Raw genomic sequence first — 12,042 nt, 5'->3', positions numbered from 1 at the left:
TTTGACAGCAACTTAACAGAAAAAAAACTGCACAGCCCCTTCTCGGCCGTTCCCTTCATGCTTCACGGGTTGTGTTGTGTTTGTGATTTCAGGGATTGGCTTAGTTCCAGGCGCTCAAGGATGCATCTAGACATGTTCTAGAGCGTGTTAGAGTCATGTTAGTCCATTGGTTCCAGTCCATGCACGCAAGGAGGAGACTTGACAACAACTTCTTCCATGGTTGCGAGTTTGAGGTCTCGATTTGATTCTTGCTTGTCTAAGGCGAGGGTTCGAATCTTGTTTGGTCTAAGGCCTGTAACCATGGTTAGAACCCTTCCTTAGCATGTCTAGGACGTGACCAAGATTGCCTTTCAAGGCTTGGTTCATGGTCCCATCGAAATTTTAAACAAACAAGACAAGTGTCCCTCGGTTTTTAATTTTATGTGTGAGTGAGTTTCGGTTTTTGAGGGTGTTGGGTGGATCTTAGTTGGCTTCTAGCCCCTTAGCCATGGTTCACACAATACCTCATGATGTCTAGATCAAGCCATGGTTGATCATATGGCCATTGTAATGAAAATGACAGCAAGATACAACAACACACCCCACGCGCGCAGTATGGTTCTCGGGTGGGAGCGTTGTGTTGTCTTGGGTGTTTGCTTGGATTGTGGTTGGCCTAGGGCCCTTAGCCATGGTTCAAGCAACACCTTAGGATGTTGGGAAGAGGCTCTGGTCAGTGGTTCAAGCCCCAATGGCCATTAGCCTTGTAAACGAAGCGACACAAGCACAACTGCTGCCACTGAAATTTGACAGCAGCATGGTTGCGGTTCAGGAGGCTTGTGCGAGTTCTTGGTTGGCTTTTAACCTATGGCCTTGGACTGGAAAGTACCTCAATGAGTTAGAAAGGTCATGTTTTTGGCCGTCGGTGATTTGGTTAAGTTTAGAGGTCGTACGAGAATTTACGGTGCAATGTGCCAAAGTGACTCTCGAAAGAGCGTTTCAAGATTTTGGCCTCCATTCACCAAAATTTCGTGAATTTCAATTCTTAGGAGCATTATTTCATCATGTTAGGAGTATTTTGACCATGACTAAACGATGATTCGATGTTTGTTCGGGTTGGTACGGAGTCATGGTTAGAAATTAAGTTGCTGGTCTAGTTGGCCCCGTTTTTGGGTTCGATTATGAAGTTGTTTTCACGATAAAAAAATATTTGCATGTTTCTCACGTTAGAATTAGGTCGCAGCAAACCTGGGAACGATCTAACTCATTTGGTAAAAACAGGATTATAATTATATTACGTGCATAAAATATAAAATGTTTATTTTTTAGATATATGCAATATGTCTTGTGGCCACCTTACGCTTATGGGATTGCTTCACCCGGTGACTTACGACCGGTTTACGATTATGTATGGGTACGGATATCCAGTCCAAGGGCTGTGATGATCTCTACCGCCCAGTATACTGTGGTTTAGTATGATCAGACGTTCATGTTATGTCACGAGCCACTTGCGTAGAACATTATCTCTACCAGAAAAATTACGATATGACAATTTATGACAGGGCACTATCGAGCAAATCTTTCACGTACGATTTACAGTCATGCGCGTATTTATAATTACTCATAACACGATTTTTCACGTTACGCTTTACGATATGATATTTTTACATTGCATGCGAATTTATGATATATTTACTTGTTATTCATGATATATGCATGCTGAGTCTTTAGACTCACTAGACTTGATTGTTTTAGGTACTGATGAGGTCGGGACTGAGGGCGGAGACTAGTGAGCTAGCTTGGGTCAGCAGTAGTAAGAACCTGATGACCTCACTTTTTCAGCATTTACTATTTTTGTTCGAACTCAGTTTTACGTTGATGAAATATTTTTAAGTTGTGGTTTTGAAAACAATGTTTACTTCCGTTGTTACTTCAACATTAAATATTTTTATCAGTTTATTTTATGAATGAGGCAAGTTATCTATTTAAAGAGAAAAATTTTAAATAATTCCACAAATTTACAAATACGAAATACGGGCCTCTACAGTTGGTATCAGAGCCTATGTTCCTGTAAAGGGTTGTACTACTACTGATCTCGAGAAGCTCATGAAGTCACGTCTTCGGTCTGTAAGTTTTACGTTTACGCATTTCGTTTAAAGCATGAAATATTTTAACAACATGTTTTCATGAAATATTTTATGTTCAGATTATGATTATGTAGTATTTATTTAAATTTAGAGAAATAATGGAATTATGCATGTTGGTTACGTATGGGTTATATGTATGTAACAGTATGCCTCCTAGACGCATTCTTGAGCGCACGAGAGATGACGAGCGTCGTCATGAGGACGGTGAGGATCTGAGGCAGGAGAGAAATGTACCCCCACCCCCTCCACCGGATATGAACGCCCAGATGTTAGCTGGGATGACTCGGTTCTTCGCACAGTTTGCGGGGGACAACGTTGTGGCAACCAGGCCGACGGGGCCCGAGGCTATTTGTGAGAGATTTATGAAGATGAGGCCAAAGGAGTTCTCAGGGACGACAGATCCTATGATTGCCGAGGGCTGGATTAAGTCCCTTGAGGTTATCTTCGAGTTCATGGGGCTTGGAGATGAGGGAAGAGTTCGTTGTGCGACCTATTTGTTTGGAGGAGACGCCCGCCTATTGTGGGAAGGAGCATATGTAGCCTTGAATGTGGCTACTCTGAGCTGGATGTGCTTTACAGAGGTATTCTGCTCTAAATATTTTACTGACGAGGTGCGTTCCAGTTGACCAGGGAATTTATGACCTTGAGGCAAGGAGACACGACTGTTACGGAGTTTATCCGTAAGTTTGAGAGGGGTTGTCATTTTGTGCCCTTGATTGCCAATGATGTTGGTGCCAAGATGAGACATTTTATGGATGGTCTGCGGCCGATCTTGCGACGTGATGTTAGGGTGGCTGGCCCTACTACCTATGATGTCGCTGTCTCCAGAGCTCTAGGTTCAGAACAGGACCAGAACGATATTGAGAGAGATCGCAAGGGCAAGCGACCAGTCCAAGTGCCGCACCGCCCTCCTCAGCAGCAGCATCAAAGTAAGAGGCTTTTCCACGGTCCATCCAGGAACAGAGGAGAGCAGCAGCAGGGACGGGCAGTCCCGAGGACCGTAGAGTATCCAGTCTGTGCTAAGTGCACACGCCGTCATGCTGTAGCTTGTATGTATGGCTCCGGGAAGTGCTACAAGTGTGGTAGACCTGACCACTTACTGAAGAATTGCCCTCAGGGGAGTCTGCCTACCCAAGACAGAGTTTTTGCACTCCATGCAGCGGAGGCAAACTCGGAGACGATGCTCTTGACAGGTATCTTAAAGCTTTAAGTTTGTATTTGAAATTCAGTGTTTGAGAGTCTGGATTGGGATTTCAAACTTAGAATTTGTGATAGGATTGCATGCTCTAATCAGTGTTATTTTCTAGAATTTGGGTTAGAAGAACTTTGACCTTCGCATGTCTATAAGTTAGTTCTTGTAACTATTGGGTTCAGCATGGTGTTCCAAACTTTCAGGAGAATTTTTATAGCTGGTTCAGCTACGAATGCCTTGATAGATTCAGGGGCTTCTCATTCGTTAATTTCGGAGATCTTTGCGAATTTCCTCCTGATCAAGACCATTGGGCTAGATGTAGCGTATTCAGTAGTATTGTCTTCGGGAGAGGAACTGGCAGCTACTAATGTGATCCGAGACATAGATCTCGAACTTCATGGTAATCTTGTTTATGCGGATCTGATCATTTTGCCGATGCCGAAATTTGACATCATTTTGGGTATGGACTGGCTATTAAGGAACATAGTTTTGATTGACTTCCAGCGGAGATCTGTGCTAGTCCTACCGCCGGGGAGAGAGCAGTTCTTATTCGAACCAGACATGTACTTTCCTTTACGCGCATTATACTTTGTGTACAGGCTAGGAAGCTCATGCGTAGAGGGTGTCGGGCGTTTTTAACGACTTTGATATCCGTTCCCGAGGCACCCAGTCAGTCAGCCTCCGATGTCCCAATTGTTAGGGACTTTCTAGACGTTTTTTCTGAGGACGTCTCTGGTATGCCACTCGCGCGAGAGGTGGAGTTTTATATTGAGCTTATGCCAGGTACGACACCGATCTCAAAAGCACCGTACCGATTAGCACTGACAGAGATGGCAGAACTCAAGAAGCAGATTCAGGAACTCCTCGACAAGGAGTTCATCCGCCCGAGTTTTTCACCATGGGGCGCGCCAGTCTTGTTTGTGAAGAAGAAGGATGGTTCGATGAGGCTCTGCATTGATTACCGGGAATTGAACAGGGTTACAGTGAAAAAAAAATACACACTCCCGCGGATTGAAGATTTATTTGATCATTTGCAGGGAGCTTCAATATTTTCAAAGATTGATCTGCGTTTTGGTTATCACCAGTTGAGGGTGAAAGACGCCGACGTTCTCAAGATTGCTTTTAGGACTCATTATGGCCACTTCGAGTTCCTTGTGATGCCGTTCGGTTTGACGAATGCGCCAGCGATCTTCATGGATCTCATGAATCGCGCATTTCAGCCGTATCTTGATCAGTTCGTGATAGTATTCATAGACGACATTCTCGTCTACTTAAAGAATCATGAGGAGCACAGCAAACATCTGACCGTAGTTTTGCAGACCTTGCAAAAGCATAAGCTATTCGCGAAGTTCAGTAAATGCGAATTCTGGTTAGAGAAGGTGGCGTTCTTAGGCCACATCGTTTCTAGCAGCGGTATTGAGGTATACCCAGCGAAAGTTGCAGCAGTCAGGGATTGGGTTGTGCCGCAAAATGCATCAGAGATCCGTAGTTTCCTTGGTCTAGAAGGATATTATCGGAAGTTTATTCAGGGATTCTCTTTTATTGCAGTTCCACTCACGTCGTTGACAAAGAAGAATGCTAAATTCGTGTGGAGCGATGAGTGTCAGAAGAGCTTCGATACCTTGAAGCAAGCTCTTATCTCAGCGCGGGCCACTACACTCAAGATCTTTGATGAATGGGTCAAATTCAGGACTCATCTATTTGCCAAAGAGCTTCAGAAAAAGTCTAAACTAAAAAGGTTTTTGACTTAGAAAAAGTGGTTATGAAGGCAGTTAAGGCATCAACGATTACTCAAGTGTTGGAGCGGAAGAAATATTTCTTCGATCTTGTGAGAGAAAAGAAGCTACAACAGACAGTTGCTGAACTGCGACTAAATTTTGATCTAATCAGTCCAACGGCATTCAATGATAAAGCGGTGTATGCCCAACTGGAAACGGATCTTATCATATTACAAACGGAAATCAAATATTGGGAAATGGATCAATAGCTGATCATCCCAGCAGCTTCCCAAGAGTTCTCAACTGAAGATCCAACTGATAAATCAGTTACAGAACCTTCTAAGGACGTTGCTGCTACTTCTTCTCAACAGGCAACTGCCCCTTCAACCTCAGTTGCTCAAACTTCACCAATTTCAGCACCTCTTACTGATGATCCAAAGTTATATTCTGAAGCTGAATTGTCATTTTCAAATCTGGATGAAGTCATCAAGTCAGTCACGAATGACATTCAGCTAGATACATTCAAATCTGTCGAGGATGCTGTGTTGACTGAGAAACCAGCCGATCCACTTATTGCTACTGAGGCATCAGTAGAAACTGTTTTTGTTGAAGAATCAGTTGTTCAAGCTGAAGTTACTAAAGAACCGGCAGTAATGGCTATTTTTTAAGAAACTGATGTGCCAATTCAGTCAGACTCCATGACTGAACAATCAATTTTTGAACAAACTGAAGAGGCACAACTACAGTCTGTTACAGTTGAAGAAGTGACGACTGAACAAGCAGTTTCTCAACCAACTGAAGAAACAATAATTCAACCAACTGAAGAACCAGTTGCTCATCAGACTGAAGAACCATCTTCTACCTTGGATCTTCTTTTTGTCTCTTTTTCTTCCCAGATTCAACAAGAGCGAACAACTGAAACTATTTCAGCAATACCGGAGCATACAACTGAAGGCACCATGGTCGTGTTTACTCAACAAGGAAGGGTGCACAGTCCAGAATCTTCAAGAGTAATGTCTCCTCGTATTTCTGATACAGATGCTCTGTTTGAAGAAATTCAGACAGTTCAGAACAATCTCAATAGCATGATGCATGCCATTTCTGAAATTCAGTCGACTCAAATTGCTCATTCGTTAAAGCTTAATTCAAATTATGAGTTCACTTCAAACAGACTTGATCAACTCACTCATCATGTCAACTACCTCTACTACCAGATGGAAAAAATAAAGAAAGATCGACTGTCGACTGAATCGCACTTTCAAACCCAAAAGTTAGTCAGCAGAAGATTTGATTTTCTGGAAAGCACAGTCTCAAAGAAGATATATTTATTGCAAGATGTTGTGCTAACAGCTGTCAAAGATATTGCAGCTGATGTTCGCATCTTATCTCGACGAGTTGAGGTGCTTGACAAAAAGGGGGAAGCAGATAGACTAATGAAAATTAGTCAAAAAGAAGACAAGGGAAGAAGATGAATTGGAGATCAACTGAATTCAGATTGCTAGTTGAAGATTATTCTTTTATTCTTTGTACGAATCTGTACTTAGATTAGTTCTTGATTTTCTTTCTTTGTACGAATCTGTACATTAGAAAATTTATTTTATCTACAATGAATTTGAAGATCTTTTATTCAGTTCAGTTGATCAGTTTTACTTTACAAATTTTGTCAAACACCAAAAAGGGATAAATTGTTGGAAACATAATTTCGGCTGTTTGACAAACTACATATTGGACTAACTGATCAAGAAACCGAGCTACACAATTCAACTGACAATTTGCCTAACTGAAGAGTATCGCGTGAATTATCAAAGGCAACCGAATACAGCTGAACTGAACTGACGTAGAGAACTGATTGATCAGTTGGAAACTGATCAGTTGAGATATTCAGTTACGAGCTTACAGCTGCCACTCATCAGCTGATCTTTCAGCTGTACACGTTTTCAGTAGTTGAAAAGGACATTCAACCGTTCAACCGACAAATAATACAAAGCAGCCTGCAACTCGAAGTGGAACGCCGCATATCAGAGTCTACAGTGTACGAATGTCAGAAGAATAGTGACGTGGCAATCAACGGGTATAAGATTCAAATATTATTAAATGTTACCGTTGAAGAGAAGCCTATAAATAGACGAGAAAAGCAGTCGAGAAAAATAACACATACGAACTATTTTCAAAAGGCTTGTTGTTACTCTGCTGAGATTTATTCACACTCTAAGTTTAAAAAGCTCACGCTTATAAGATTCATTTGTAGCAGTTGAGGCTACCTTTCGAGCTAACTAGCACAAGCTATTCTATATTACATCGATCTTTAACTAGATCAGTTGTGCTAAGAACAATCGTAGAACTGTAAGAAATTGTTTAAGCTAAGAGTTTCAGTTTTGGCAGTTTTAAGTCCAAACTGAAGTGGGTCTGTACAGGTGTTTATATCGATCAAAGTCTTTTAGTGCATATCATATCCTTGTGATAGAATGGGTGACGTAGGAGTATTTAATCCTCCGAACATCCATAAATCTTTGTGTGTTATCATTTCAGTTATTTATTCTATCTTTCAGTCAGTTTATTTTACGCAACTGTTATCAGTTAAACTGATTGTCATTGACCGACAAGATTCTTGTTTCAGTTTGTCACCGAACTGATACTTTATTTCGGAAAAATTTCATAAACTGCAAGTGTTTATTCAACCCCCCTTCTAAACACTTCCCATCCTATCAACCGATTCTAACAAATTTATTAGCCGGGTTGCCAAAACATTTACATTTTTGTTGAAAAACCATCACCGATAAAATTTGCGTCCCGTCGTATAAAATCACCTCAAAACACCTTATTTTCAAAAATACTAAAAAGGCATCATCCATATTTTAAATAATTAAAAACAATTAACAAATAAAAATATTTTCTATTTTTCAGCCCTCGGTCTCCGTTCCTCGATCGCAACTCGAATATCCTTTAAAAATATATTTTTATGCAACCATGCAGAAAAGTATAATTTAAACATGCACAACATAATTAATTAATGTAATTAAAATATTTAATTAAAATACAAAAGAATTTAATAACTCAAATGCATGTGATTCGCGTTACAAAAAGTGTAATTTGTTTGATTAGGGCAGATTATATGCTTTTTAGTTGCTTATAAAGTAAGGTTCCGTTTGGTTTGCTATATTATTTATTCACATTTTTATCCAATCTAATCTTATGTTTGTTGCACCATATTATTTATCCATCTACCAATTATTTATCTTATATCAATCAAATCATTGAATTGAAATTACAATATTACCCTTAACAAATAATATTATAAATATTTTCAATAAAACAAAACGGTAATATCACATTATATCAAATTTAATCAATCAAATAAAAAATTATATTAACTATCATATTTATATAATTTATTATTAAAAATATTGCTTATCTATGTATTATTTATCTTATACCACGAACCAAAATGTACCTAAGAATACTAAAGCCATTTACCGGAGTAGTTTTTTCACTTGAAAGGTTATTTCTTAGAATATCAAACATCTATGAAGGTGTATCCTATTAGTTTGGTGCCATAAACTTTTAATTCAAAGTAATTTCGTAGTTTTGTGATAGAATCTACTGCTCATGAATGGTGTTTTGGTTGCAATTATAGCTTCTTCTTGTTTATGAAATAAGTTTTATATTATGTTAGTAGCATTATAAAATTTAAAAGATGTAATCTTATCCTATTGAAATATTGAGGTATTATGTGGAGTAAATGATAAGACATCTATTAATTACTCTTAACTTGCACACTAAAAACCATAAAATTTAATTACACTAGATAAAAAAATTAATGCAATAATAAAATCATATTAATTTTTTTTATCATTCATATTGCACATTCACATCATCACATGTTCTATATGTTCAAATTTTATTCTTGTTTCCAGTGATTTTTTCACTATGATTATATTATAATAGATGTCTTGTGAGATAATTTTATGAATCTTTATCTGTAAGACGGATTGAATCGGTTCATATTTGGGGTGAACAATAATACTTTTATATGAATTGAGTTTGATTAAAAACTTGATTAAAAACTCGTCTCATAAAATTCATATATGAGGCGATCTCACATAAATTCTGTGGTAATTATATTATTTACCCTTTTCGATTATCTTGAATGACATCTCGTTTTTTGAATTTATTAAGTTCAGAACTGATTTAAGATCCACACACATGATTCTAAAATTATTTTTTATAAGAAAGTGCAGAGAAATAATTAAACTACTAGCCAACTATGACATCGGACGCAAATTAATGGTGAAAGCGGCCTAGAGTGAGGGTCATAAAATGATCTTTTATCTATAAAAATGTTTTTTTTTGTCTTTTTAGTTGAAAATGTATTGCATAATCAGACACAATATAAAATCATCAGAATCGTCAAATAATTTCCATGAAATAATAAGATTTTTAAATTCTTCTATATGCAACAAAAAATTGTCATATCAATTAATCAATTTAATTTGAATACTTATATAAGATGATATGTCAATTACATCAATCTTTGTATTATATTCATGATTAAATATGTTTATATACGTCGAGTTCAGTGAAACTTCGAATTTTTTTGAAATTCACTATCAATTATATTATTTTTTTGTTGAAATCAAGTATTTCTTAAGCTAGTTTTATAAAATATAGTCTATACAATCAAAAATCTGAAATTATGTGCTGAATAATGTCTCAATCTAATCGCACATTAAGAAAAGATTGGATAAATTTGTAATATAAAAAAATTACATGTGAAAATAAAGATTATTAATTTTTATGTAATTAAAACTTATAGGGTTTGGAAAGAGGCAATTTATAGAGGACCACGTGCCAGATGCGAAACCGACGGATAAGATATTTCCACTGAGAAACAATCGTAGGGCTAATAAGCTTTTCGAGAGAAAGCTAAGTTATCAGCATGAAACGGTCCAAAATCGTCCACGTGTACCTTTCGATAGCGTTATTATACCCAATGATCCAACGGACCGCACATTCTCCAACTTCTCACCCTTTCCGATCCCTAGCACCGTATCTCCGCCGCCGGTGCACACGTCCGCCGTCGATTACGATTCTTGTTTCTTCTCTGTAAATGTTCCCTTCGTCTTTTTTTCGAATTTCTTGTTCCTTTCTCTTCTCTCTTTAATTTTGTTAATCTACTTATCAAAACTTTAATTTTGCGGATGATTTTAGAATTTTGTTGCGAGGTTTGAAGTTTCGTGCCATCGATAATTTGAGTTTCGCTTCTCTTCCGACCAATTTTCCAAATTTCTGCTGGGGCCAGTGTGAAACCAGAGTAGCTTCACGTTTTTCATCCGATTTCTTCTTTGTTTTTTCCCTCGAATTTCTTTTCAAAGACTTTCATATTCTCTGGTTCCCGCTCAAAATTGTAGTCCGAGTTTTCTATCGATTTTATTTTGAACTTCAGTTGAAAACTTCCGTATCCACTTCTCCATCTCGAAACTGAGACTATATCCCTGATAATATTGAAAGAATGGCAGATTCGGATAATGAATCTGGGGGGCACAAGGATCACAACGAAATCTCCCAAAAAGAGCAAGACAGGTTCCTCCCGATCGCAAACGTCAGCAGAATCATGAAGAAAGCTTTGCCCGCTAATGCAAAAATATCCAAAGACGCGAAAGAAACGGTGCAAGAATGCGTCTCTGAATTCATCAGCTTCATCACCGGTGAGGCATCTGACAAGTGTCAGAGAGAGAAGAGAAAGACGATCAACGGAGACGATTTACTGTGGGCGATGACCACTCTAGGATTCGAGGATTACGTCGAGCCACTTAAGATTTACTTGCAGAGGTTTAGGGATATGGAGGGGGAGAAAAGCGCCTTGGCCGGAAGAGGAGAGAAGGAGAGCGGTGTCAGCTCCGGCGACCGCGGCGGAGGAGGAAATGGTGGTGCAGGGAACCTAGGGAATAGTGGTGGTGGATACGAAGGAATGTATGCTATGAATATAATGGGCCATCAAGGAGGAGCCCCCGTTTACGGGTACGGGCAGATGGCGGGCGGATCCGGGAAGGTCGGATCGGGCTATCATCTAGGACTCGGGTCGGGTGGCTCCCGTGGGCGGGCAAGGTAGTGATTAGTTTATATTGATCGGTGGTTATAGTCCTGGTCATGGGTAATAAATTTCTCTCTATATATAATAATAATAATAAATTAACATATATATATATATATATATATATAACAGTTTTGTTGTGTTGTTCATCAATCGTTTTCATCTCTGTTGTCACAAAAGAGGCGACTCTCAGTTATTGAATATGATGAAGTATATCAAAATTGTATATTCAACAAATGAGTGACATCTCATTGATAGATAGAGATATTAACTCGTTATATGAAAAACATAACAAAATTATATATATATATATAATTTGACTATATTACATAGGCAATAAATTTTATGTATATGTGTTTTGTTTGGTTTGGTTTAGTTTAGTTTGGTGACTACATTTTTTTTTTTTTTGTTGGCTGGTTCTAAAAGTGATTATTATTGGTTTTCGGAAAACTTGGTCTTGTTTAAAACTGTTTTAATTGTGATACTGGTTAAGTTTGGGGTGAATTATAGCGAGATTTGATTACGCTGTAGACTTTGAATTTTTAATTTTGTCAATGATATTTCGGCTTAAGTCGATATTAAACTTGCCTTTTATGTTTGTTTTTTTTTGCTTTTGGTTTGACTGTTTGAGAACTTCACCACTCGCTTGTTTTGAATGACAAATAAAAGATTATCCAAGCATAACTACAAGAAAGGGTTTTTTTTAAAATAATATAATTTTTAAAATCAATTTCAATAATAATTTTTAAAAAAAAGTGTTTGCAAAAGTAACCCAATCCGCACTTACGAAGTGCGGACGCTGCTGACGTCTTCGTAAGCGCGGATGCTGCAAACGTGGAGCAGTGTCCGCTTGTTGTGCTGGCCAAACAAACCAAAGTCAGACATCCCTGACTCGCTGAAAAAACCAGGTTGAATAAT

The 12,042-nt window shown here is 38.3% G+C and overlaps 1 protein-coding gene across 1 annotated transcript; it reads left to right on the top strand.

Annotated features, from left to right (window-relative positions):
* The first annotated feature begins 9,842 nt into the window (after positions 1-9,842).
* On the top strand, positions 9,843-11,273 carry LOC142531668 (nuclear transcription factor Y subunit B-3-like). The gene has a single exon (XM_075637892.1). The coding sequence runs from the start codon at positions 10,543-10,545 to the stop codon at positions 11,140-11,142; it is 600 nt and encodes a 199-aa protein (XP_075494007.1). The 5' UTR covers positions 9,843-10,542; the 3' UTR covers positions 11,143-11,273.
* Positions 11,274-12,042: the final 769 nt, after the last annotated feature.

The sequence above is a fragment of the Primulina tabacum genome, chromosome 2 (assembly GCF_025594145.1).
Source record: "Primulina tabacum isolate GXHZ01 chromosome 2, ASM2559414v2, whole genome shotgun sequence".
Lineage (NCBI taxonomy): Eukaryota > Viridiplantae > Streptophyta > Magnoliopsida > Lamiales > Gesneriaceae > Primulina > Primulina tabacum.
Note: the sequence above shows the minus strand (reverse complement) of the source record. Positions and strands in the feature narration are given on the sequence as shown.

What these genes read in the sequence shown, in the direction of transcription:
- LOC142531668 (XM_075637892.1), top strand. Translation starts at nt 10,543, where the DNA reads ATGGCAGATTCGGATAATGAATCTGGGGGGCACAAGGATCACAACGAA.